Source organism: Melospiza georgiana, chromosome 12, assembly GCF_028018845.1.
Source record: "Melospiza georgiana isolate bMelGeo1 chromosome 12, bMelGeo1.pri, whole genome shotgun sequence".
NCBI lineage: Eukaryota > Metazoa > Chordata > Aves > Passeriformes > Passerellidae > Melospiza > Melospiza georgiana.
Window position 1 is genome coordinate 15,742,439 of NC_080441.1, and position 24,386 is coordinate 15,766,824.

Genomic DNA, 24,386 nt, shown 5'->3' on the forward strand with positions numbered 1-24,386 from the left:
ACTGCTGCAGCCAGCACAGCCTGCCCACAGGCACTGTCACCTCCTGGTTCTGTCGGGGACACCTTGAGATAATGATCTGCTTGAGCCAGGTCCTATAAGCTTGTCACAGACATCTTCTATGGAAAATCCTTTCCTTAGGATTTTTCCTCCTGAGAAGCTGAGAGGCCTCAGGAACAAAATGTAAACAATGATTATCTGCTGCTGTGGAATGCAACAGGTGCATCTGTCATTGGCCCCTGTTGGTTGTTTCTAATTAATGGCCAATCACAATCAGCTGGCTTGGACTCTCTGGTCAGTCACAAGATTTTATTATCATTCCATTCTTTTCTATTCCTTTCAAGACTTCTGATGAAATCCTTTATTTTATTCTTTAGTATAGTTTTAACATATCATTTTCTTTTAATATAATATATATCATAAAATAATAAATCAACCTTCTGAAATATGGAGTCAGATCCTCATCTCTTCCCTTGTCCTGGGGACCCTCAAACACCATCACAGTGGGTGAGGCGGGGCAGGGAGGTGCAAGAAAAGCAGAGCTAAAATCAGCAGCAGATGACAAGAAATTCATCCTGACCAGGGAAGAGAGTGGCTAAAAATAGCAGCAAGGCTCTGAGCTGTGACACGATGGGCTGGGGTTTCTCCTGCTGACAGATGTATAATGGATAAAGGCACTGCACGTGCTGCTGCTGCTGCTGCCTCTTGGGGGTACCCAGGGCTGTGCCTGCACTTTGGGGAGCACACTGCAGGGGCTGCAGGGTCAGCACATCCTGATTTTGGCCGCTGAGCATCTTTGAAAGCCCGGCCCCATGCCCAGGGGAGCGCAGAAAATGAGGAGTGCAGAAAATGAGGAGTGCGGCCCCTGTGGGGCTGTAAGCAAGGAAATCAATCAGCAGGGAATACAAATCCTCCCTGGAACTGCAGGAAAGCCCTTCTCCCAGCTGAGCCCACCCCAGGGAGGGCTGCCTGCCTGCCCAGCGTGTGCTGGGAGGGGGTGGGACAGGCAGGAGGCTGTGCCGTGCCACCAGAGCGATGGGACAGTGACAGTGGCAGTGACAATCACCACAGTGACAGTGACAATCACCACAGTGACAATCAATCACTACAGTGGCATCTCTGGTGATGGTGGCTGCACACGGACAGGGACAGCAGCATGCTCTGCTCCCCTGCCCCACATGCTCCTGCTTGCTTTTCCATGCCCCTGCTTTGCCCTAAAGCAGTGGAGTGGAGGAATCAGCAGTGCCTGTGTGTCTGTGCCTTTGCCACTGATGTCCCCTCCTTGTCCCCCCAGCCCCAGGGCCCAGGGGAAGCCTGAGCCTGGGCTGCAGCTGTGAAGAGAAAAACCCACAAAAATTCCAGGGAGTCCTTTCCACACTGAGAGTGTATTTAGGGATGTGTGTGTGCCCATCCAAACCCTTCACTTTGGTGCAGCCTTTGCAGCACCTCTGTGCAAATTGGGGGTGCTGGGGAAGGAAAACCCCCTCCAAGCCCTGCCCTGCCCTGCCAGCCCCCACACACCTCACCAGGGGCAGTGTGGCACTGCCAGGCTCTGTTAGTGAGGGCTCCTGGCTATTCCCTTAATTTCCCTGAGGTTTGGATGCAACTGCTCACTGCCCAAGGGTCAGAACAAACTGCAAGGTGATCCATATTGATTTATAAGCATGTTTATTTTTACCAGCCTGGCGTGTTCCCCACCTGGGAAGCAGCAGTGGCTTCTCTGGCAGGGATGAGCCGACAGGAGAGCTTTGATGTGGGCTGGCAGGCTCCCTGCAGCTCCCTGGGGGCTCGCCCAGCAGGGGCTGAGCTGCAGGATTGCTCTGGGCACGCAGAATTGCACGGCTGGGTTTGCAGCAGAGGCTCTCCCAAACTCCCCAGCTGGAGTGCAAAGTGTGAAAAACGCCAATCACTTGGTTTTTGAAATTTTAAAAGTTTAATAGCAATAAAATGGTTATAGAAAAAAGTAATACAATTAGAGTAATAATACTTTGGACAAATTGAATTAGGACAATATGAGATAATAGAAACAAAGAGTTATGGGCAGTTTGGGTACCTCTTTCTGGGCAAAATAAGCCCGAAAAAGGACCCACGTTAACAGAGGATTAACCCTTAAAAACAACAGCCTGTTGCATATTCATACACCTCATACATGATGCATAAATTCCATTCAAACAAAGGATTCTGTCTGGTCAGTGTCAACTTCTTCCTCTGAATCCTGACAGCGCCTTCGAGGCGGGAAGAAGTTCATTTCTTCTGATAATGGAGCAATAAATTCTCTTTCTCTGAAAGATTCAGGTGTCCTGTGGCTGCTATCTTGGTGCAAGCTCTTTCTTTAAAAAAAGTATCCTACACAGCATAGTTTCTGTTTTAACATTTTTATAGCCTAAAACTATATTTAACACAGTACTTAAGAGAATTAGTACAGCATAACTTTCTAACACAAGACATATAATATTAATGTGAATATTTGCAAAAAGAAAACCATAAAACAGGCATTTTTCACAAAAGGAGAGGGATGCAGAAAGGGTTTTCCATCACCCCCGTGGCTCAGGTGCCCCCAGGCTCTGCCCACCCAGCTGCCTGGGGCAGGGCACCCTTCATGCTGCCATGGCAAAGGCAACTCCAAACACTTCCCTGCACATTTTCTTCTCCCTCAAGCCTTAGAAATCCAAAGGGGAGATTTTCCATTTTCCCTGTCCTGCAGTCCTGCTCTGGAGCATCCATGGAGCACTGCCAGGAGCTGGTGGGTGATCCCCACTGCCACTCGTCACAGGGCCAAGGGGTTTCCATCACATTTTGTCATCCACCTGCTGACTAAAAGTGCCCAATAACCAAGAATTTTACAGCACTTTCTGCAGGAATCACAGTCCCTCTTAGCTGCTCACCTTGTGCCCAGTGAGATAAAATTCCCACTTCCCTCCAAAGTGTTCAGAAATGGGAGTCAGCAAGCCTGGAATTTCTGTGGAAACAAAAAGAGGGTCTCATATGTTTTTGCCCCATGTCATATTTTATTATTTTCCTGTCATGCTGCATTTTACATCTTTTATTTATGGGGGATTTTTATGTAACACTTTTCCCTCCTGGTGGCAGGGGGTCCCTTTGGGCTCCCTTTGGGATGCAGGCAGGGCTCTGCTGGTTTCCAGTGGCCGGAGGGGTTCTGGCTATTTCCAAAGTCTGTCACCTTCCCATGGCCATTTCAAGGCCATCATGGCCAGGTGACATCGCTGCCAGGTCCCTGGATGCCACACTGGGAGCTGAGAGGGGTGACACAGTGGTGACAGAGACTCCCCCTGCTCTGTTGTCCCTCCCATTCCACATCGGGCTGAGGACACCAGGCAGCCCCTCTGCAGTGGGAAACTGAGGCAGGGAGGGGTCTGTGGGGCCAGGAGTTGTGCCCCACTGCTGTGGGGTACATCACAACACCCTGGCACAGAAATTCTATGCACAGATGCCCAAGTGATGTTTCCCCCCCAGCCCCACTGTGGGCAAGCCAGGGGTGCCTTTCTGGCTTGGTGGGAAGGGGCAGGGTCCCCAGAGGGTGGCCCGGCCTGGTCCCAGCGTGCCACAGCCCAGCAGTGTCCCCGAGGCTGGGGACAGGCAGGCCCTGGGCACTGCCTGGCACACAGAGGGGCATTGAGGGACACAGCAGGGCTTTGTCCCCCTTTGTGCCTGCCGGGAAGGGCCCGGTTGCCCTCTGCAGGCTCCCGGGGCCCTCTGCTGCCTGCACAGCTGCAGGGGACATGGGAACCGTGGCACCCACGGGATTGGGGCACCCAAGGGACCAGGCTGGCCCTGCCACAGCCCTGGGGCCATGGGGAGCCACGGGTGTCCCCACCACGATGCCACTGCCCCATGGGGGTCATGGGGCTGGGCAAAGTAGCTGCAAGGTTCCCATCAAAAGGGGGAAAACTTCCAGTTTGGAGCCCCCAAAGCTGAAAGCAGGTTCCTGGGGTGGGAACCCCTCTTCCCTGCTGCCAGATGCTGGGATCAGGGAGGTGACAGGGACACACCATTGCTGTCCCACAGGGCCACACTCCCACATTGCCAGTGGGCAGCTTGCACCAACACAGCCTGGTGGGGCTGGGGGATGTCCCCAGAGCCACCAATGAGGGGGGAGCACCCTGCCCCCTGCCCCAGAACGCTGTGTCCCTTTTGCAAAGCCTTTTCCCCTCAGAGCACTGTGCAGGGCCCTTGGCATCACCCGGGAGCTGGCAGCCAAGGGGTGCTGGGGGGCGGGCAGGGCGGGCCCGTGCCTTTAAGGGGGGTGGCTGTCACTCACAGAGCCCTTTTCTTTGCTGGAGAGCGGGACAGGCACCCAGAGGGGGCACCCAGGGCGTGGGACCGCCGGGCAGCAGCCAAGCAGCAGAGGCAGAGCGGCGCTCGGGGAGCTGAGCAGGACCAGCACCATGGGTGAGTGCGAGGGGACCTGGGCAACCCCTGGGTGTCTCTGGGGACCTCATCCCACAGCAGAGCCCACTGAAAGTCTCCTCTGGCACCAGGGAGGTCCTGGTGACCCCGGTGTGCCCGTGCCAGCCGTGGCAGGATGCCTTGGCACGGCAGGGATGATGTTTTCTTTCCCAAGGCAGTTTTCTGTCCCCATGTGCTCCTGTGCTGTCTGAGGGGGCAGATGCCATCCCCACAGCCTGTCCCACCCCAGCCCTCACCCCATGAGAGCTCCATCCTGGAGCTGGCAGGAGCTGTGAGGTCCAGGCAGGGCACTGAGCCCATCACAGCTCGTGCCAGTTGGGAAAACAGAGCCACACCTGGTGCCTCAGTTTCCCCACTGATAGAGCAGAGCTAACACTCACCGGGGTACCCCTGAGGTTTTAGGGCTGCTCTGTTCCCAGGGGTGCCTTGTTCTGCTGGCCCCCTGCTCCTCCTGTCTGCAGCACGTTGTTTGGCGCTGGCAGCAGCGGAGCCTGGGCACAAGGCTCAGGATTGTGTGGCACAAGGCTCAGGATTGTGTGGCACAAGGGCTCTTTCTCCCCTCCTTTCCCTCCCCAGACTTTCCCCCTGCAGAGCGGCTGTGGCAGGGCCCTGTAGCATCCCAGGGCTCTCAGTCCCCTGGGAATGGAGCTGCTCACTGCCCCAGAGCTGGCACCTCTGTGCCATCTCCCAGGTGCCAAAGATCAAACCAGGAAAGGCAAGTTTGCCCCAGCGAGGGGCCAGACCTTTGGGTCCCAGCGAGGTTGGGAGCAGCGCTCCCAGGATGAAGGAGGCCCCCCCTGGATGTGCTGTGTCCAAGGCAAACAAGAGGGAGGGGTCCCAGCACTCCCCTATAGCGCTGCCTTTGTTCCCTGTTTGCTCTTGGCGTGGGGCAGCCACTGGGGTGGCAGTGCCAGGACAATCCCCCATTGTCCTTGGTGCCACTGCGCAACCTTGCTCCCAGCGGGGAGGGCAGGGCTGGCCAGGGCCCCACGGCTTTCTTGTCCTCCTGGGGAGGAGATAGGCACTGTGGGGTTTGTGGAGGCAGCGTGGGCTTGGTGTGGGTGCCTTTTTGGCATTCAAGGCAGGAATTCTGTGCCCAGATGGGAGCCACTGTGCCCTGGGCAGTGGGATGCTGGAGCCCATGTCCTGGGGAAGGGGAGCAGCTTTCCCCAGGTGTCACACAGCCAGGGCAGCAGCTTGATCCAGCTTAGCTGGAGCCAGATGCTGGTGGGTGCAAACCCACCTGGCTGTCTGTCCCCAAAGCAGACAGGACAGCAGCTGGCTGGGCACCTCCAAACCCAGCCCAAAGGAAACTGAGCCCATGTTAGAAACTGGCTGGGCACCTCCAAAGGCAGCCCTCAGGGGAACTGAGCCCATGTTAGAAACTGGCTGGGCACCTCCAAAGGCAGCCCTCAGGGGAACTGAGCCAACACTCCTGCAGGTTAGAGCCCCGACGTGCAGGAGGAGCAGGTGCCCATGGCCTCACTGCTGAAAACATCCAGCATTTAGGCACTCCAACAGCACACTGCTGTGTGTCCTTGCTTTCCCTGCAGCTCCTGGAGGACTAAACCTATTACACAAGTGTTGTCATTTGTGGAACTGGCACGGCTCTTTCCTACAAGCACGCCTGCCTGCATAAAGGGGCGGCTGCAGCCCGAGCTGCCTGCAGGGTGCCAGGCAAGGGACCAGTGCCCACGGTGCCACCTGGATGTCCAGAGTGCTCAGGGTGTGTGCTGGCTCCTGCTGTGCTGCCCCGAGCAGGGCCACCTTGCTGGATCTGCCCTGGGGTTGGATTCTGTGCAGGTGCTGGTTCCCCTCTACATTTAATGGCAAATTAGAACTGCAGGCAGCTGTGGTGCTGCTGTGGTGGCAGTGGGGAGCCCATTAGCAGCTTGTTTGCCAGGTCCCACTGGCATTACGCTACATCACGCTCTATTTCCATCTGTTTGTCACGGGTCAGCATGGCTGGCTCCTCACAGCCCCTGTGCCCCACGCTGCCACCATCCCTGGGCACCCTTGGGTGGGCTCTGAGCTGCTGGGAGAGCTCTCAGGGCAGCTGCTGGGTTTGGCTCTACAGCACTGCAGTGGTCATTTCTGAGGTTTTCCTTCCACCTGTTTTCCTCCTCCTGGCAGGCACCTTTCTCCCACTGCACTCCTGAGCTGCAGGCTCCAAGCAATCCTTGTCCCAGCAGTTCCGTCCCACCTCTCCTCTTTTCTCCACAGGTTTACTTGAGTGCTGTGCCAGATGTCTCATTGGGGCACCCTTTGCTTCCCTGGTTGCCACTGGCCTGTGCTTCTTTGGGGTAGCCCTGTTTTGTGGCTGTGGGCACGAGGCCCTCACAGGCACCGAGCAGCTCATCGAGACCTACTTCTCCAAAAACTACCAGGACTATGAGTTCCTCCTCGATGTGTAAGTACCCTGCTGCAGAGCACCCACCTCACAGCTTTGTCCTGCTCTGTGCCAGGCTGAGGTGTCTGGCTGGGCTGGCCAGGGCCAGGCTCTCACCCAGACATCAGGGAGACCCCAAGCTGCCTTTGGCAGGGTCCAAGGGGCCACTTGTTTTATTTCACACCAGTTTTCATCTGACCCTTGCTAGGTGTCCTGGGTAGAGCTGGACCTCTGCATGGGGTAGGTATGGAGGATGTGGGGGGAGGATTGGTGGATATGGGGGATTGCTCCCCACAGCTTTGCCCCAGCTTGCTCTTCCTGTGGCTTCACCCTGTTTTGGTCCCCGTGGGGCAGCGTGGGGAGGGGAAGCAGCAGCAGCCAGGGCTGAGCTCTGGCACCGCCCTGGCACCTGAGCCCCCCTGCCCGCTCCTCTCCCCCGCAGCATCCACGGCTTTCAGTACTTCATCTACGGCACAGCTGCCTTCTTCTTCCTCTACGGAGCCCTGCTGCTGGCCGAAGGCTTCTACACCACCGGCGCCGTCCGGCAAATCTTTGGGGACTACAGGACCACCATCTGCGGCAAGGGCCTCAGCGCTACGGTAACTGGGGGCCCGAAAGGGAGGGGAGCGCGAGGCCCCCAGCGAGCTCACTCGTGGCAGCGGGTGTGTCATTGTTTGGGAAAGTGGCTAGGACATCCTGACAAGGTGATCTTAACCGGGGTTTGGCACCCCTTCGCGCGCCCCAGCGGGTTCACCACGCTCCGCGCGGCCAAAGGGCAGGAGGACGAGCCCCTCCGGGTTTTGGGATATCCCAAAGGGAAGCACAGCCCTGCTGTCCTCACCCAGGCCTGCCGTGTTTCCTGGGGACAAAAAACAGCACAAATGGTTATGTTTAATAAAAGTGCTTCATGTTTAAACATAGGCTGGGAGAATCTGAGCATCGCTGCAGTGCTGGCAGCTCAAAGCTCTGTGGCACCTGGTATCCCTGGGGTCCTCCACTCCGCTGTGCTTGGGAACCGTGACAGAGTGCTGGCAAAGGGGAGCAGAGGGGCACGGCTGTGGTTCCCTCGGGGGCTGGTTGGGGTGGCACCATGGAGGGAGGGCAGGAGAGCCACGCCGACACGCCAAGGCAGCTTTTGCAGCTGCCCTCCCTCAGAGATCAAACCCTGCTTGGCCGTGGCCACGGTTACCCCCTCCCCTAAACGTGGCAGCCATCCTGCTGCTGCCAGTCCCCCCATGCACACCCAGTCGGGCGTGGATCTGGGACTGGCCCTGCTCCTGTGAGCTGCAGGAGCCCCAGCCGGGGCTGCTGTCCTGTGCTGCCTGCCTGGGCCCACGCTGGCTCTGAGCATCTCAGTCCCCACCTGCCCCACGCCCTGCCCTGCCTGGGGACCCTCGCGCTCCCCTGTCCGTGGCCTGGGCCATCGCTAACCTCGGCTGTGCCCGGCTTTGTCCTGCCCCCTGCAGTTTGTGGGCATTACCTACGTCCTGACCATCATCTGGCTCCTGGTGTTCGCCTGCTCTGCCGTGCCTGTCTACATCTATTTTAACACCTGGACCACCTGCCAGTCCATTGGCAACCCCACCAAGACCTCGGCCAGCATTGGCACCCTGTGTGCAGATGCCAGGATGTACGGTGAGTGCTGGCTTCACCAGCCAGGAGGAGAGGGGATGGAGGGCAGGGCCCAGGCATGGTGGGTGGGGTAAAGCAGAGCAGGTGCTGAAGAGCCCCGAAATGCTGGGGGTGTGTGACAGGAGGCTGCAGGAAGCTGGGCAAGGAAGTCAGCTGTCAGCCATGCCCTGCTCACCTGACTCCCTCATCTCCACAGGTGTCCTGCCCTGGAATGCTTTCCCTGGCAAGGTGTGTGGCTCCAACCTGCTCTCCATCTGCAAGACCAGCGAGGTGAGTAACTCCTGCCACCTCGTGTGTGCTCCCCTTGCAGGGACACCTTGGCTCTGCCTCCCCAGGTGGCACACGGGACCCTGTGAGCTCACCCTCCTGTTCCCTTGCAGTTCCAGATGACTTTCCACCTCTTCATCGCAGCCTTCGTGGGGGCAGCTGCCACGCTGGTCTCACTGGTGAGTCAGTGCTCCCCCTGCCCAGCCGTGCTTCTCCGCCTGGCAAGGATGTGGGGGAAAAGGACAGCGAAGGTGGTGGGCACGGATGGGACAGAGCCTGTGCTCGTGTCGTTTTCTGGCACGTAAGTGCAGACGGTGAGTCCAGGCCATGAGGCAGAGGTGGCTGCAGGAGGGGATCTGGAGAGGCTTTAGCAGACTGCCAGGGACAGGTCCCAGTGCACGGAGTGCCCTGCCTTTCCCCGGGCACACTGCAGTGTCCCGATGGTGCTGTGGGGCTGCAGGGCTCTGCAGGGCACTGCTCTGCGGGGCTGTGGGGCTGGGGCTGCCCCCTCGCTCACTCTCCTCCCACCCGCAGGTCACCTTCATCATCGCAGCCACCTACAACTTCGCAGTCCTCAGGCTGATGGGCCGAGGCACCAAGTTCTAGCCCGCGAGGCGGAGCCCAGCCAGACCAAACGCCCTCCTTTTGTCTAACCCCGAGGCTTTAACACTGCAGCCACCTGACACCAGGTCTCCTGCGTTAACTCTGCCTTCGCTGATGACTCCCCTCCTCTTCCTCCCTCGCATCCATTGTGCTGAGCGTGACCAGGAAGGAGAGCTTCCCACCGATGGACGCCTCTTCATGCACTTTTCTCTCGTTGCTCATCCGTAACCGGCTCGCTCCAGAGCCAAGCCCATCAAAACCAGCCAGAGAAGAGGAGGGACTTTCTCCAATGTCCCAGTGTTGCCTAGGGATGAGCAAAGGCCTTCGAGCTCCTGGGAGGAAGAAATCCATGTAGGTTGCTCCGTGAGTAGCAAGAGGCTACCTAGAGAGAAAAGGAAGTTGGCCCAGTCATGGTACCATTGCTAAAGACTCTCCTGGAGCTGTCTGCTGTCACCACCCATGGATGGAGAATAAGAGAAGGATTTTTTCCCTTAGCAGAGAAAGATGAATTTAACTTAAATCGCCTGCTGCAGCCACGGCAAAGGGAGTTCAGGGCAAGGATCTTCCCAGTGTGGAGAAGAGAGTGCTGATCCCAATGCCGATAAAGCCCTAACCCAGCTGCTCCTATTAAAGCCTAAAGGAGTTTGGTGTCTCTGTAGGCAAGGGGGACTCTTGGCTTTACCCTCCAGGCAGCAGAGAGGCAGCAAATAGGTTTGACTGAGGAGGGGACACCTCTGCACAAGCCCTGGGAGCGTAAAGCCAGAGCCATCCCTCCGTGGGCAGGGGATAACCCTCGGGACCGCGTGCCTTGCCTGCCCTGCCCGTGCCCTTCACAATGGTGCTCTTCTCTGGGGTGATGTCTGCTTCTCTAACCTCCACTGGGCCACAGAGCTCGGCTTGCTTCTCCCCTTTGTCAAGTGTAACCACCCCTCCTTCTGTCCCCCTCGTCCCCTCACTTATTTTCCTGCAAGTCAGGACAGCTGCCTTGTGCCTGCCAGGGTGGGAGGGACAGGCAGCATCTCGCTTCCAGGTGAAACCCATGAAGGAATTGAGGAGGGAAGGAAAGGTGGCGGTGTGGGGGTCACAGGGTGCAAACACAGCCCGTCTCTGCAATCCAGATCCTTACTGGTGCCAGTCTTTTCCCGTGGAGAGGGGTAGGGGGGCAAGGGGTTGGGTGGAGACCTCTCCTCCATGGCTGTTCTCCTCTGGCTGGGTAGCATGGATCCAGCCAGACCTGCAGAAGTGATGTTTCCCGTCCTCCCTGACAACTGGTGATTTGTTTTGCTCTCCCTGCCTCTCTCTTTAGTGCTAATCTTTGTGTTTATTTATTGGAGAAACTAATTTCAGTGGCAGACTGAAGCTCCATCTTGCATGGATTTATTTTATTTTTTCCATGTCTGTATTGTTGTTATATATATTTTTAAGTGCTGGTTTCAGCAGGGGCAAGGATAAGGAGGCAGATCTGCTGAGCAGTGCATTTGAAGGATCCTTGCTGCCAGGAATGCTGAAATAGGTTGGCCAGGCTACCAACGCACACGGGATGGGGAGGGGGTAGATCCAGCAGGGGTGCCAGGGTGGGGAGAAACCAGTCAAGATCTGGAAATTCACATCAGTGCTATCTCTCTTGGGGGGTTGCTGGGGTTTTTTTTCATATCCATTTAACAAAAATAACCAGGTCCTCCTTCCCACCCTTGTCCCCAGACCCCACACACGCACACACACATACACACACACATACACACGCAAAAAGAGTTAATCAGCTGAAAGTGTTTCCTTCATTTCTGATCTAGAATTTCAACTTGTTAACCAGCAATAAAAAGGAGCAAGTTTTTAAAGACTTATCTTACAGGATGTATTTTATAAAAATTAAAGAAAATACATTAAAATTAAGAACATTCTGAACAAGATGTACGTCTGCCTGTCCATTTGTTGTGCTGGCTTTCCCACCTTCTGCCCCCACAAGAAAACAAAAAAGGGGAGGCTGCAGAAGAGAAGGTCTCAGAGGAGCAGTACTTGCTGATCCATGTGTGGGCCAGCAGCCCCTGCAGGGCTCTGCCCACTCCAGCCACGAGGTTCATAACTCTGACTTCAAAATCATTGTTCCCAGCTGGTGGGGGGGCCCTTAAAACCTCTTCTTTCTCCTCCAGCCACCCTGAGGAAAGCTGGGGTCGTGTGGCAGCTGCTTGCTTGTGTTTGGTGCTGCTGCTGCTGCCCTTTAACACTCAGCCCACGTGCTGACAGCCTCTGCTGTGTCTCCTCATGTAGCACAACAAAACCACAACAAAACTAACAGGACATCTCCAGCCAGGCTGGCTGGCACTGAGGCAGCATGTGTGGGATGAACATGGCCAGAGCCATGCAGGGTGGGCGATTGTCTTGCTTGCAGAGAGCCCTGTGTGGAACAGGATGGCCTTGTTCAGGCACAGGGGCACACTGGGCTGTCACAGAGCCCTGCATGTCCTGTCTTTGGCTCTGTGGTGCCGTTTGCTGCAGGATTGTTAATGTGTCCATGGTGCTGGTGTGTAGGAGGGCATTGGCTGCTGCCTTTCTACCCCAGAAACCCTTAGGTGCATCTTTCCACAGCAGCTGCTTAAAAATCATCGATTCAAATGTTGTTTCTCTTGGAAATCTCCCCAGAAGCTGTGCCCAGGGGCCTCCAGGGAGTGGGGCCACGGAGGGATGCTCCCAGCCCCATGTATCTGTCCAAAAATGCAGATTTAAGGCACAGCCACCTGCCCAGGAATGGCAGGGTGGGACCTTCACTATTCCTAAATAGGACTCTAGCCCAAATCCCACTCTCCCCTCTCTTCAGCCCCCTCTGAGCAGGCAGCAAAGCTGCCCATGCAGCCTGGCCAGGGGAGGTTTAGCTCATGCACTGTGCTGCCCCAGCTCAGTGGCACAGCTCGGCCTTGCCCTGGCTGACAGAAACCCCTGGGGCTGCAGCCAGCATCAACGGGGCCCTTTGTTCCCTGCGTTCCCAGATGCCATCACCCTCCTCTCCCCGTGCTGAAAGGGTCCTGTGTGTGCACAATCAGCCTCAGGGCAGCAGCGAGCTGGGGAACAAAACAGCATCTCTGTCCCCTGGCAGAGCCTGGTGCCCCCCCGACCGGGGCGCGGGCTGGGGACAGCAAGTGCGAGGTGGCAGCGTGTGAGAGCGGCCAGCAAGGCCAGGGAGCTGGGCAAGGCCCCAAGGGACACTTGGAGCCTCATCAGGTGTGCCCTTGGCCATGCCCCACTGCCACCCCGCCTGGGGACAGGGGACATGCCCTCAGAGCTCCTCTCCTGGGCACCCAGCGCCCTCCAGACACTGGCTGAGAAAAGACAGGGAAAAGCTCTGCCTCATACCAAACCATATCTCTGTAAAAACCAAACCAAACCAAACCAAACCAAACCAAACCAAACCAAACCAAACCAAACCGAACCACATCTTGGCCCATCAGGAAAGCTCCAAGCACGGGACCCAGTGCAATCACCTGCGGCTAAAATGCGGCAGAACTTTGCTCCCACAAAGGCTGCATCAGAGTAAGGGACCCTGGAGCAAGTCCCATGGGCTCGCTGGCAAGAAGGCGAGGCAAACTCCCATCCCTCCATCCTGTGCCCTGCCGCCCCGGGGGACGGCCCTGTGTGCCCTGGGGAGGGGATGGCGGCACCCGGGGGGTGTTGGTGATGCCATGGGCCCCCAGCCCTGCGCTCGGGCAGCCCCCAAGGGCCAGGGGCCGCCGGGCTGATGGCATCCTCAGCATCCCCGGTCCTGCGGCTCCTCCCCGCGGCCGTCGGGCGCAGCAGCGGCTCCTCGGGCAGCGAGGCGAGCGGCGACCAGCCCCGGTTCCCCCCGCAGCCCCGGTCTGTCCCTGCGCTGCCCCGGCCCCGGCTGATGGTGCTTCCTGGAGACCCTCCCCCGAGCCCCCCAGGACACACCATAAACACCACCAAAGGCTCGCTTCTCCCAGGATACGGACTCAGCCCTGGAAAAGCTGGGTAGGATGATGTGCGGGTTTCAGCTGTGTTTTGGATAAGCCTGGCAGGCAGCTCTGCGTGCCAGGGCTGTGGCATGGTATTGACACCCACCTGCCCTGGCTAAAGTCCTCACCTGCACCTGATCAAGCTGCTTTCTCTCCATCTCTGCATAGTCCAGCTCTGCCAGGAGCTTCTGTCTAAAGATGAAAAGTGGAAAGTCACACAATCACAGAATGGCCTGGGTTCAAAGAACTTTAACAATCATCCAGCCCTTGCCACCGGCAGGGACAACTTCCACTAGAGCAGGTTGTTCAGAGCTCTGTTCTCCCCGGACTTCAACACTTCCAGGGATGGGGCAGCCACAGCTTCTCCAAGCAACCTGTTCCAGGAGTCCTGTACCTGCACGTGGCCATGAGCAGCAGCCCCCAAAGGACCCCAGGCAGTCACGAGGAAGGAGCTCCTGCAGCAGCCATGCAAGCACTGGGGCCAAGGGCTATCTCTGTCCATCTCTGATTGCTTTTGCATGAGCAATCACCTCAGCAGCAATCCACCATGTCACAGATTAGCCCAATCTCCCTGTAAAGGGACTCTGACTCACCTGTGTCCTCCAGATAACCACTGATGGAGCCGCCATCACCTCCCACCTGGGCAGTGCTCCTCAGTCCAGAGGAGAACACACCACTGCCACAGTGTCAGAGCTGTCCTCAAGCTCCTGTTTGGAACTGGAGCTTGGAGTAGGGTTCAGAGGCTCCTAAAGGGGCATTTTTAACTCTTTATTCATCCAGCTCAACTTCACTCAAGAATATGCCGTATCCAGAGATCCCATCAATCTCCTCACAGTTTATTGCCTTGAGGAGCAGCCCCAGAGCTCCCTCCTGCACTCAGGGAACAACCCTGGTCACCAGAGAGCAGCCCCAGGGCATCTGCAGCCACTGGTGTGTCACCCCGTTCTTCTAAGCCTTCTGATGTTTACATTTTTGTAATGGAGTTTCTCACACACTTTTTATGTAAATAATGATTGGTTTGTGTTCCTTTCTGGAGGAGGAGAGAAGTGATAGACTGTTGGTTTGACCAGTGTGGCTGGAGAGGTGGCAATTTCATCCTCCAATCCATGGTCACTTTTGAAAGTCTATAAATATTGGAGTTCAGAAATAAACTGCTTTTTACCTTGGACATCCCAGCTTGTGCATGTTGTTCATTTTGTGTCCTATGACACCAGTGCTCCTCAGAGAGTGGCTCTTGAGGAGAACCCCGTTTCCTTAGCCCACCACCAAGCAGCTCCATGGCCTTTCAGGGGCACTACCCAGCCCAGAGCAGTAGAATCCTCAAGAGGGCAGTGGGAGAGAAAGATGAATGGGATCAGGACATTCCTCACCCCTACTCCTCTCCAAACACACTGGGATGTGCTACAACATCTGTCCCACACAGAAGCAGCTCCCTGCTTTCCTTTGGAAACACTTTGCCCTGCAGGGATCCATCCTCTCCCCATCCCATGACAAAACCCACTGAGCCCTCTGCCACAGCTTACAGAGGGAAAGTGGGGAATGAGGGAATGGCCTCTCTATGGCTCCTGCCTCTGCCTGCACTTCCTTACAAACATCTCACACCAGGGGGGTCAGCAGCATCTGGTGCTTTCAAACAGACCCTTCCTGATGTGAGGCAGCCTCACCCAAACCCCACAGTGCCACCACACCAGAGCCATCTCCCTCCAGTGTTGACTGTGTTTTCAGCTGCCTTTTGAGATGTTGGAGGACCCCAGATACTCCAGCCCACATGTAAAATGCAGTTTTCAAGGACTTTGAACCCTACACTGCCTCCTGGAATCACAGATAGCACAAGCAGACCTGGGAGGAAAATAAACAAAAACATTCTGCCAAAAGAAACAGCAGGCACAAGCTCTGCAAACACAGAGAAAGCTTCCCAAAATAAGCAGCTATCCTGGCAGGACAGAGAAAGAGAACAGTCCCATATGCTGATTTCCTTCTCAGCATCCTATGGAAGTCATGCCTGGTTAAAACCCCCTGGAGCCCGAGGAGCCAGTTCCAAGATCACAGGAAGAATTCACAGCAAAGTACCGGACTTGCTGCTGAGAGCCCAGGCTGAGAATTTAAGATGTAGTGACAGAAGGAAGTCATGTGGAATATCTCTGTTCTCACACTGCTTTCTGATTCTACTGAAAAGACAAAACTGGTCACGGGATTCAGCTGTTGAGCTCTGATCCTCCAGCTCCTGGTGCAGGTAGGTACATGAAGGAATATCCCCCTGGTTCCTTAGTGACTTCTCTCTACCAGATGCTGTAAGTAAGCAGTCCTCAGAACAAAAACTGACTTGGACATGGATAAACCAAGAAGGCAGCCACTTCACTTGAATACATCCATGTTTTATTTGCTTAAATAAAGGTAGACTCTTGGTTTTACAATTCCAGTTCTGTAGCAATAGCAACAACCGCAGCAGCACGAGGGGACACGGGAAGGGATGGCTGTTGGCACTGAACTGCAACAGAGTTCAAAATCCTGGCTCCTTTGGGAATTGTGCGTTTCATTTAAAATAAATTAAACAACTGAAATATATTATACTCCACCTTTTATAAAAAAACACATAAGCCTGATATAATGGGGGGTTAATATAAAAAGTCAGTGATCCTATGTCAGAAATAAAAGTGCTGTGTAACACGTGCACAACGAGGCCCTTGAGCTTTAGCTGCCAGCATTGACTCACACAGGGTGCTGCAAACAGCTGCACATGTGCCTCCTGCAGTGTGGCACCCTGAATCTCTGCCCCCTTCTGTAGGGGGTGCCAGTCCTCACACAGATCCCAGAAAATCCATGGCAAAGTGGCAGTTTCACCTGCAGGGAGCTCCCTCAGCAGCCCCCCTACCACGGGGCCAGCAAAGAGGGACTCAAGTCTGTTCTCATCCTGAGCCCCTGTGCCTGTTCAGGGATGGGAACTGCAAGCACAGGTCACAGAGCCTGGGACCTTGAAGGAACTATCAAGCAGTGCTAATGAAGAAAAAATCCACAGGCCTCAGGAGGTCAGACATGGTTAAATAAACAGTAACAATAATATCCTGTAAAAATCTCTTTCACCTACAGAGGCAGAACCTTCTCCTTCAGGGAGCTGCCTGAACAGCATTCACTCCCCATGAATATAACTGCTCAGGCCTGTTTAGAAATTAGATCCCCCTAAAGCATTAATACTCCAGTCCCTTCCACACACAGTTGCCCTGCAGACAAGGGCAGTATCTCCCTGGGTTACCCCAGAAGAAATGGGGGAAAATGCTCATGCTCTGCATGCTCAGAGACTGTGCTGTGATGGGGACAAGCTGCCAGCACAGGGCAGGACTGCCCTGCTCTAAAGCACAGCTTAAGGGAGGGTTGCTTGATTTGAGCTACAAACTTTACCATCCAGCAGCTGATCACAGTGGGAATCACTGGGCAGCCAGTGGATACGTGCTCGGGGCAGGCTCCTACGTGCCTGTGGGCAGCCACAGCTTTGGCCAAATGCTTGCACGGGAGGTTGCAGGGCTCGGGGTTTGAACGGCAAAGGCAGCAGCCAGCAAGCTCATCTCTGCTACACAGCCAGCCTGGGACTAACACCTAGCAGAGGGCAGGAGATGGGAGCAAAGCCTGGCATCCCTTCTAGAAGCTCCTTGGGGTGCCCACACCTTGAACAGAGAAAGCAGTGCAGCTTTCTTCCCACAGCACTGAACACAGCAGTCTGTTAGCAGACACTTGACCAGTCTGTCACGGAATTACAGATAAAACATCCTGGGTTTCCTATGAGGGATCAAGGGCCAGGCCAACTGTGCCTGACACACCAGGTGAATGGTTCCACACTGCAGCATTCACAGGGAACATCCATGCTAGAGCAACTGAAGGTGTGGCTGTGCCAGCTGATGAGGCACAGTGGTCACTGGTGCCAGACAGAGTGGGTTTAACAGCTGACCACTCATGAGCCACCTGCACACCCAGGAGACAGCCCACCCACCTGCCATCTGGCCTGCTAGAGCACATCACCTGAACACAGTGATCACTTGTGACAGAAACCAGCTGAAGTGTCACACTCCAGATCTCCTGAGTAAGCCTTTGACGTGACCCAGTGAACATCCACATCGGTGTTTTTCACCCAGGGCTTCAAGGCTGAGCTTCCACAAGAGACAAGGAAACATGTATTAAACAACAAGCAGTCTCTCCAAAAAATAGCACTCACACAAGACAAAGTTAAAGGTGAAGAAAAACAGATCAGAAATAGGCAGCTATGAAGAAACAATACTGTCACATTCAAACACAGGCCCCTCTCTCCTTCACATGTTGCTTCTGGTCAGAGCTCTAACAATTCTCATCACATTTCAGCCTCAGGACACAATACACTTATCCCAAACAACAGACACACATCCCAGCCACTCCACTATTTGGCTTTCTCACAGTCACATGGGCCAGAGTCTTTAGGACGGGTTTTGTTCAGTATGTTGAGTGGGATTTCCTTTGGCAGTATGGTCATGAGTGGGTCTATTTTTTTTTTTTATTTCAGGACTAAAATACTTCAACGTCTAGGATGCTCTCAGCTTTGCTCTGCAGGCAGTTCTTGGTAGAGAACAAATCCCTATTGTCTTTAGGGAATTTAAAGGACTTTAACTCAGCCCTTTAAACCTGCTAAAACAGGCAGAGATGAAAGCAAGACTATGCTCACATGCTCTGTTAACAGCTCCCTCCTGCAGATACATGCTCTGTGCCTGAAAATCCCAGGCAGGATTCAGATGGTGAGGCTGCAGCTCCCCAGTAAGCAAACCACCTCTTGTCCTTGTGGCCACTCTCCTCAGAGAGGCCCAGGGCTGCCCAGGTGTGTTTGATCCAGCTGCTCCCAAGGCAGCAGCAGCCACTCTCAGCAACAGGCCGAGCCTGATTTGGAGCTGGAGTTGAGGTCAATGGTGTGGCCCAGCATGCAGTGCTCCAGCTGCTCCTCCACCGCCAGCACCTGGCGCACGGCTTCCTCAAAGGCCACTGTCACATTGGTGTCATCCTTGGCACTAGTCTCCAGGTAGGGATAGTTACCGTTTTCAATGCACCAGGCCCGGGCCTCCTCTGTGCTCACCTGCCTCTCCAGTTTGTCTATCTTGTTGCCCAGGACTACAAATGGGAAGTGTTCAGGGTCCTTCACATCAGCATAATAGATAAACTCCTTCTGCCAGTTACTGAGGTTCTCGAAGCTCTGCCGGTCGTCCACGCTGAAGGTGAGCAGGCAGCAGTCTGCTCCCCGGTAGAAGGGCGTCCGCAGGCTCTTGAACCTCTCCTGGCCCGCAGTGTCCCAGATCTGCAGGGTCACAAAGCGCCCGTCCACCTCCAGGTCCCGGTTCAAGAACTCCACCCCAATGGTGTGGAACGCCTGCGAGTCAAACTTGTTGGTGACGTAGCGGTTCATGAGGGAGCTCTTCCCCACTCCACCATCTCCAAGGAGAATCACCTTCAGGAGCAAGGACTTCCCGCTCATTGCAGCAGCACGGAGGGACAGGGTACCAGGGCAATCTGCAGGGTTCACAAACAGTACAAAACAGCCATTGGACTTGTAGGTCCTGCAGAGCAGAATAAGGTATTTCCATCCCCATTTCTGAAGTTTTGTACATAGTGCCTCGCCGGCAGTTTCTGTACAGCCACGAGCAGGACGGGACACCTGAAATCAGCATCTAGAGCTTTTCTTTTCCCAGCATCAGTCTAATTACGTTGTTATGACAATGGAGAAGAAAGATGCTAACAGCTCACTGATCAAACAGAATGCCAAGGAAACTTAACATTACATTGTAACATAGGACAGTCTCAGTCTAAGTGAGGTGTCTAAGGAAGTGATGTCTGTTTTTAGAGAGATCTTATCATCCTAATCTCTCCTATTAGAGAGTTTAGAGCTAGGAACTGGACAAACTTTCAGGCAATCAAGTCGTTCATCAGGTCCAAAATGGACGCAGCACATAGCACATGACCCCTTTAAGTGCAAGGTAAAAACAACTGTTGAGAGTTTAGTATCAATTTTTGGTGAAAACTCTGTAACAGAAAGCTTATCCGGTTTTTCCAAACACATCATCCCTACCTAAAACATCTCTCCAGGCCTGCATCCTGTGAGGCTACCACAGAAACAGCAAAATCACCAGAGGTGGCCATCACCAGGCCTTCCTTTCCACTGTACCATCACCAGCTAAACAATTTCTCCTCTCTGACTTGCTCTGCTGGAAGGATGCAATAGATGTGCAGGTCTAATAGCAATACAAGTCATTTGTCAAGCCAGTTGTTAATCACCCTGAGGATGCTGACTCACCTTGCCAGCGCAGCTGCGCGTGACCCCAGTGCTGGAAGGGGTTTCCCAGCACAGGACCAGCTGCTCTTTGCTGGCAGTGCCTGTCACAGCCCAGTTTGCTCAGGCTCAGCTGCAGGTTCACATTGCAACCACCCAGACACCACAGCTTCCTTAGTCAGCACCCTCAAGGCCAAGTGCCAGAGCACCCTCTCCCTCCCAGGGACACTGTGCAGGATAGGGTAAAGGCCTGACATGGAATAAGAGGTTTGTTGGGTGTTGTACCGTACCTGCTCTGTCTCCAGGACTGTCCAGGGAACACCTTCCTCCAGTGTATCAGTCACTAAAAAACAAACATCAGTCATCAAGGTTACCAGGGCTGCCCTTGTTGTCTTTCAGTCTGTGATGCTGAGTGAGGATGGAAGGACAACAGTAGAGCTCTAGGAACCTGCACGTGTAGTACTGAGTAAAACAGCAAGAACAAAGCACTGAGGAGCTTCCCTTGCCCTGAGTGAAATGGAACACGGTCCAGTACAGAACCAGTACAAGGTGCATGCTGAACCACAGGTAAGAAGAGAGCAACTGAAGGAGTTCTAACACGAGAGCACAGGCTGTGCAACCTGTGTCTCCCTTCAATCCAGGGGATTATAATAACTGTGATCTGCTTGTCCTGCCTACTCACACCCTGGAATCTGATTTGAGGATTGAACACGCACCAGAATCTACTAACCAGAAAGTGAGCCAGCTGGGAACAGCCTGGGATGAAAAGACAAGGAGCTTGCTTACACCTGCTACCAACATTCCTGGGAAGGGTGTGGATGAGTAGTGCTGCTTAGTGATGACATCTCCGACCCACTGAAGCAGGAGCGTGTGGCACTGCTCAGATCAGCACTCCTGCTCCTTCCAGGCCAAACCCTGCTTTCTGCCTTTACCTCGGGGGGCCCTCTTCAACCTTGATTCTGCTCTTTTTGCTCTTTTTGCAGCCCTTTCAAACAGTGCTTACCACAAAGCCAAAAGCAGAAACTTCTGCTTTAAGTGAGTTTCTTCACTTTCTGCACAAAAGGCTCACAAATTTCACTTCCCTGCACAGAAACACCTCAAACCAAGCCCAGCTGAGCTAAGCTGATGGGCTATTTGAGGAGCAGTGTGTGACCCAGTATTTCTAAAGCAAAGACCAAAATGCAAATGTCAGAAGAGACAAACAGGAACTGCAGCACAAGTCCCCATAGCCCATGGCTCAGGGGAAATCCTGCCCTGTGAGCAGGTGAACTGTTCAATATCCTTGTTCCTTTCCAAACCTTCCTGAGGGATGTTTAAGACAGTCACTGTCACCACTGTCACTGTCACCCCTCCTGGCACAGGCCATCAGCCCCGAACAGAATTTCTGTTTAAATATACTCTGTTAGCAAGGGACTCTTTTTAAAAATGACTAATAGGTTATGTCGGGCTGCTCCAGAGCCTGCAGTACTCAGCAGCAGGGCTCAGGTCAGAACGCTGCCGGCACCGTGACACAGCCTTGACATCGCTGGTCCCGTTGCGAGCTATTCCGGATGCTGAACCCCACTGCAGCAGGGCCGAGCCGCTCTCGCAGGGCGCCAGCACCTGTGTGCAGGTACCAACAGCGGGGTGGGCACGCCGGGTCCGACTCCCCCCTGCTCCCCAGGCCCCGGCTCGGCGGAGGCGAGACCCTCCGGCGGGTCCCATCCCGCCCCACGGGGGCGGCCAGGGAGGAGCCCGCAGCCGAGGAGCGGCACCCGCGAGGGGCCCCCTCGGCACGGGCCGGGGTAAAGGGGCGGCTCTCCAGCCCTCTCCCTCCGCAGGTGCCCAGGCCGGGGCGGCGGCGCCGGGCCCGCCCTTACCTCACCCTCACCGCCCTCCGGCCGCCGCCGCCGCCGCCCGGCCCGCGGGGCGCAGGTGCCGCTCAGCCCCGCGCCTGCGCCGCGCACGCGCCTCCCGCCGGCCGGCAGGGCCCGCCCTCGGCGGGCAGGAGCCGCCCCGCAGCCCCTCACGGGGCCGTGGTCACTGCCATCACGGTCCCGCATGTCCGCCCTGTGCCTGCTCAGCCCCCTCAGGGTGCCGTGGTCACTGCCATCACGGTCCCGCACGTCCTCCCTGTGCTTCCTCGGCCCCGTCACGGTGCCACGGTCACTCCGCTCACAGTCCCACATGTCCCCCCTGTGCCTCCTCACGGTCCTCCCGTCACTCTCCTCACAGTTCCGCATGTTCCCCTCTGTGCCTCCTCAGCCCCCTCACAGTCCCCCCTCACAGTCAACCTGTGCCCTCTCACTGCCTGCCCTATCACCCCTCGAGCTCCCGTCCCCTCAGTGTCCCCCGGTCCCCCTCACAGCACCCCCCGGCACTCCCCTCCACAGTCCCTGCATGTCCCCCATGTCCCTGCGTGGCCGGCAGCCCCGCACTGCTCGCCCCCGGCACTCTCCTCACAGTTCCACCTGTGCCCCCTCACAGTCCCCTCTGTCACTCCCCTCGCAGTCCCCTCTGTCACTGTCCTCGCAGTCCTGCATGTGCGCCCTCACAGTCCCCTCTGTCACTCCCCTCACAGTCCCCTCTGTCACTCCCCTCACAGTCCCCGTATGTCCCCTGCCCCCCGCAGCCCCCTAACGCCAGTCCCCGTCACTCCCCGATCTCCTGTCCCCTCACAGTGCCACATGTCGCACCGCAGCCCCTCACTGCCCTTCCCTGTCACTCCCCTCACAGTCCCACCTGTGCCCCCTCACTGCCTGCCCCTGTCACTCCTCTCAGTCCCCCTGTCCCCACTTTGTCACTTCAGTGACAGCTGCCCAAAAGAGCAAGACTCCCCCACCCTCATGATACCCCACATGACCAGGAATGAGAATGTCTTTAAGGAGGTTTCTGGGGAAGAACAGCTAATACAAACATTACATTGAAAGGGAAAATTGTGGCCAGCCTCGCCCAGTGAGAGCAGAGGGAGAGGGAAACCAGACCCCCAGGTGGCTGCAGAGGGGTTTTGGGGAGCAGCAGCCACTTGTGTGTTCCCCTGTGGTTGGCATCATCAACTTTTTTTCTAATAGTGCCTGCTGCTTAACGAGATACACCTTTGAAACCGGGGGACACATCTCACTGGGGCTGCAACATGCCTTGGACACCTTCTCCAGGGGGGAAGAGCAGGGACCTCTTCCCTGCTATGGACATCCAGGGCTTCTGGCCATCTGGATCCTGCATCAGCTCCAGGACTGAGTGGGTGCCACAAAAGGGCATCCATTCTGTTCTCCCTGCGGGAAAGCAGGAGATGGGAGGAGGATTTAAATTAAGCCAGGGATTATATTAATACTGGCCTCAGTGATCTGTCAGAAGAGATGGGAAACAAGGAAAGCCTAGGGGGGTGAGGAGGGGGAGGGCAGCACAAGGGCCCAAGGTCGAGGCTGTTGGCAGTAGGGGACCAGGGCAGCCTGGGGAAAATGTGGGAGCTCCAGGGGTGTGCATGTGGGGCACTGCTGTACACAGCAGCTCCAGGGCAGAAGTGCAGGATGCTGCTGGTGCCAGTGAGAGATGCAGCCTACACCACCCCCTGGGAGATCCCTCCAAACCAGTCCAGATCCCCTTGCCGTCTCTGTCAGGACCATGCATTGCTGGAGTGAGCCTCTGAGCAGGGCACACTTGCCCCTGCCCAGTTCCCTTTGCCTGGCAGCCATTCAGTCCTGTTTGCCAGTATTTATTGATCAGGGATCTGATTTAGCATATAAGGGGTGAGCCCTGATCCTGAACAAGAAAGAGCCGCCACGGCAGATCCTGCCAAGGCAGCAGAGGCATGGTGCTCTGCTGCAGCACTGTGCCATGCTCTGCCTTCCTGCACCACCCCTGTCAGGCCTGGCAGACACCTAATCCTCAGGGGAAGCTGCCTGCAGGCTTTAGGGGGGGCAGCACATCCCTGCAGCTCAGCCAAAGATGCCACATGGCCAGTGACCCCAGCTGACCGTGCTCATGCTCGAGGGGCTCCCCTGTACCTCCAGGGTAATCTGTGGGTGCTGGCAGCTGGTGGAGTCACTTGCCTACCTGTGCAGGGATGTGCCCGGTCTGATTTGGCTCCCAGCGGCGGTGCAGTCTGGTTGTCTTGCTGAGCTGGATAACAACCGGTTTGGCATCTGTGGTGGACACCAGTTACCCACCAAGCTGCTCTAGCACTCCCTTCCTCAGCAGATAGGGCAGGGAGAAAATAAGATGGAAAAGAACTTGTGGGTCGAGATAAAGGCAGATTAATAAAGCTAAAGCTGCATGCAGAAGCTAAGGAAAGCAAAGGATTTATTCCCTACTTCCCATCAGCAGGTGATATGCAGCTGCTTTCAGGAAAGTAGGGCTTAAGCACTCATAGTGGTTACTCTGAAAGACAGTTGCCTTCTTGTGCCTCTACAGCAATTATATTGGCAGCCTTCTTGGGATTTCCTCCTCTTAACAGCTCTCTTCCCTCTCACATCTCATATATGGGCTTTCTGCTTAAAGCTGGGTTCACCATCCCACTGCCTCTTGTCCTCCCCTGCTCAGGCAAGAGGAAACAGAGTACAGCACATGCATCTGGGGCTCACTCTCCCTCTGAGCAGGGCAGGAGGGGACTGACTTCTTGGGGTGCCCCTGGCAGCCAAGCACTGGCTTATAGGCACAAGGAGGGACAGATATTTCATCAAAGTTCTGGAGCCAATAAGGTGTTTTCATATCTGGATAATACAGTGCTGCCAAGCTGCCAGAATGACAGTGGGACACTCTGAATCACCTTCTTCCACACAGCATGTGTGCAATGAACACCCTCTGGATTTCTGAAGACATCATCATTGTCTAGATCACTGTAGATGACCTCCAGCAT

The 24,386-nt window shown here is 55.5% G+C and overlaps 2 protein-coding genes across 4 annotated transcripts; one reads left to right on the forward strand and one right to left on the reverse strand.

Annotated features, from left to right (window-relative positions):
- The first annotated feature begins 4,305 nt into the window (after positions 1 to 4,305).
- On the forward strand, positions 4,306 to 11,223 carry PLP1 (proteolipid protein 1). Of its 2 annotated transcripts, none has more exons than XM_058032408.1 (7): positions 4,306 to 4,407; positions 6,649 to 6,835; positions 7,257 to 7,518; positions 8,281 to 8,449; positions 8,643 to 8,716; positions 8,827 to 8,892; positions 9,248 to 11,223. In XM_058032408.1, exons 1-7 carry the CDS (start codon positions 4,404 to 4,406, stop codon positions 9,317 to 9,319), a joined length of 834 nt encoding a protein of 277 aa, XP_057888391.1. In that variant the 5' UTR covers positions 4,306 to 4,403; the 3' UTR covers positions 9,320 to 11,223. The 2 variants fall into 2 exon arrangements, with proteins under 2 accessions (XP_057888391.1, XP_057888392.1); XM_058032409.1 differs by having other exon boundaries at positions 7,257 to 7,413.
- Positions 11,224 to 15,640: 4,417 nt separating this feature from the next.
- On the reverse strand, positions 15,641 to 21,483 carry RAB9B (RAB9B, member RAS oncogene family). 2 transcript variants are annotated; one of them, XM_058032416.1, is made up of 3 exons: positions 21,412 to 21,483; positions 19,843 to 19,895; positions 15,641 to 18,795 (listed from the first exon to the last, which is right to left on the reverse strand). In XM_058032416.1, the coding sequence occupies exon 3, from the start codon at positions 18,758 to 18,760 to the stop codon at positions 18,155 to 18,157; it is 606 nt and encodes a 201-aa protein (XP_057888399.1). In that variant the 5' UTR covers positions 18,761 to 18,795; positions 19,843 to 19,895; positions 21,412 to 21,483; the 3' UTR covers positions 15,641 to 18,154. The 2 variants fall into 2 exon arrangements, with proteins under 2 accessions (XP_057888399.1, XP_057888400.1); XM_058032417.1 differs by lacking the exon at positions 21,412 to 21,483 and having other exon boundaries at positions 19,843 to 21,060.
- Positions 21,484 to 24,386: the final 2,903 nt, after the last annotated feature.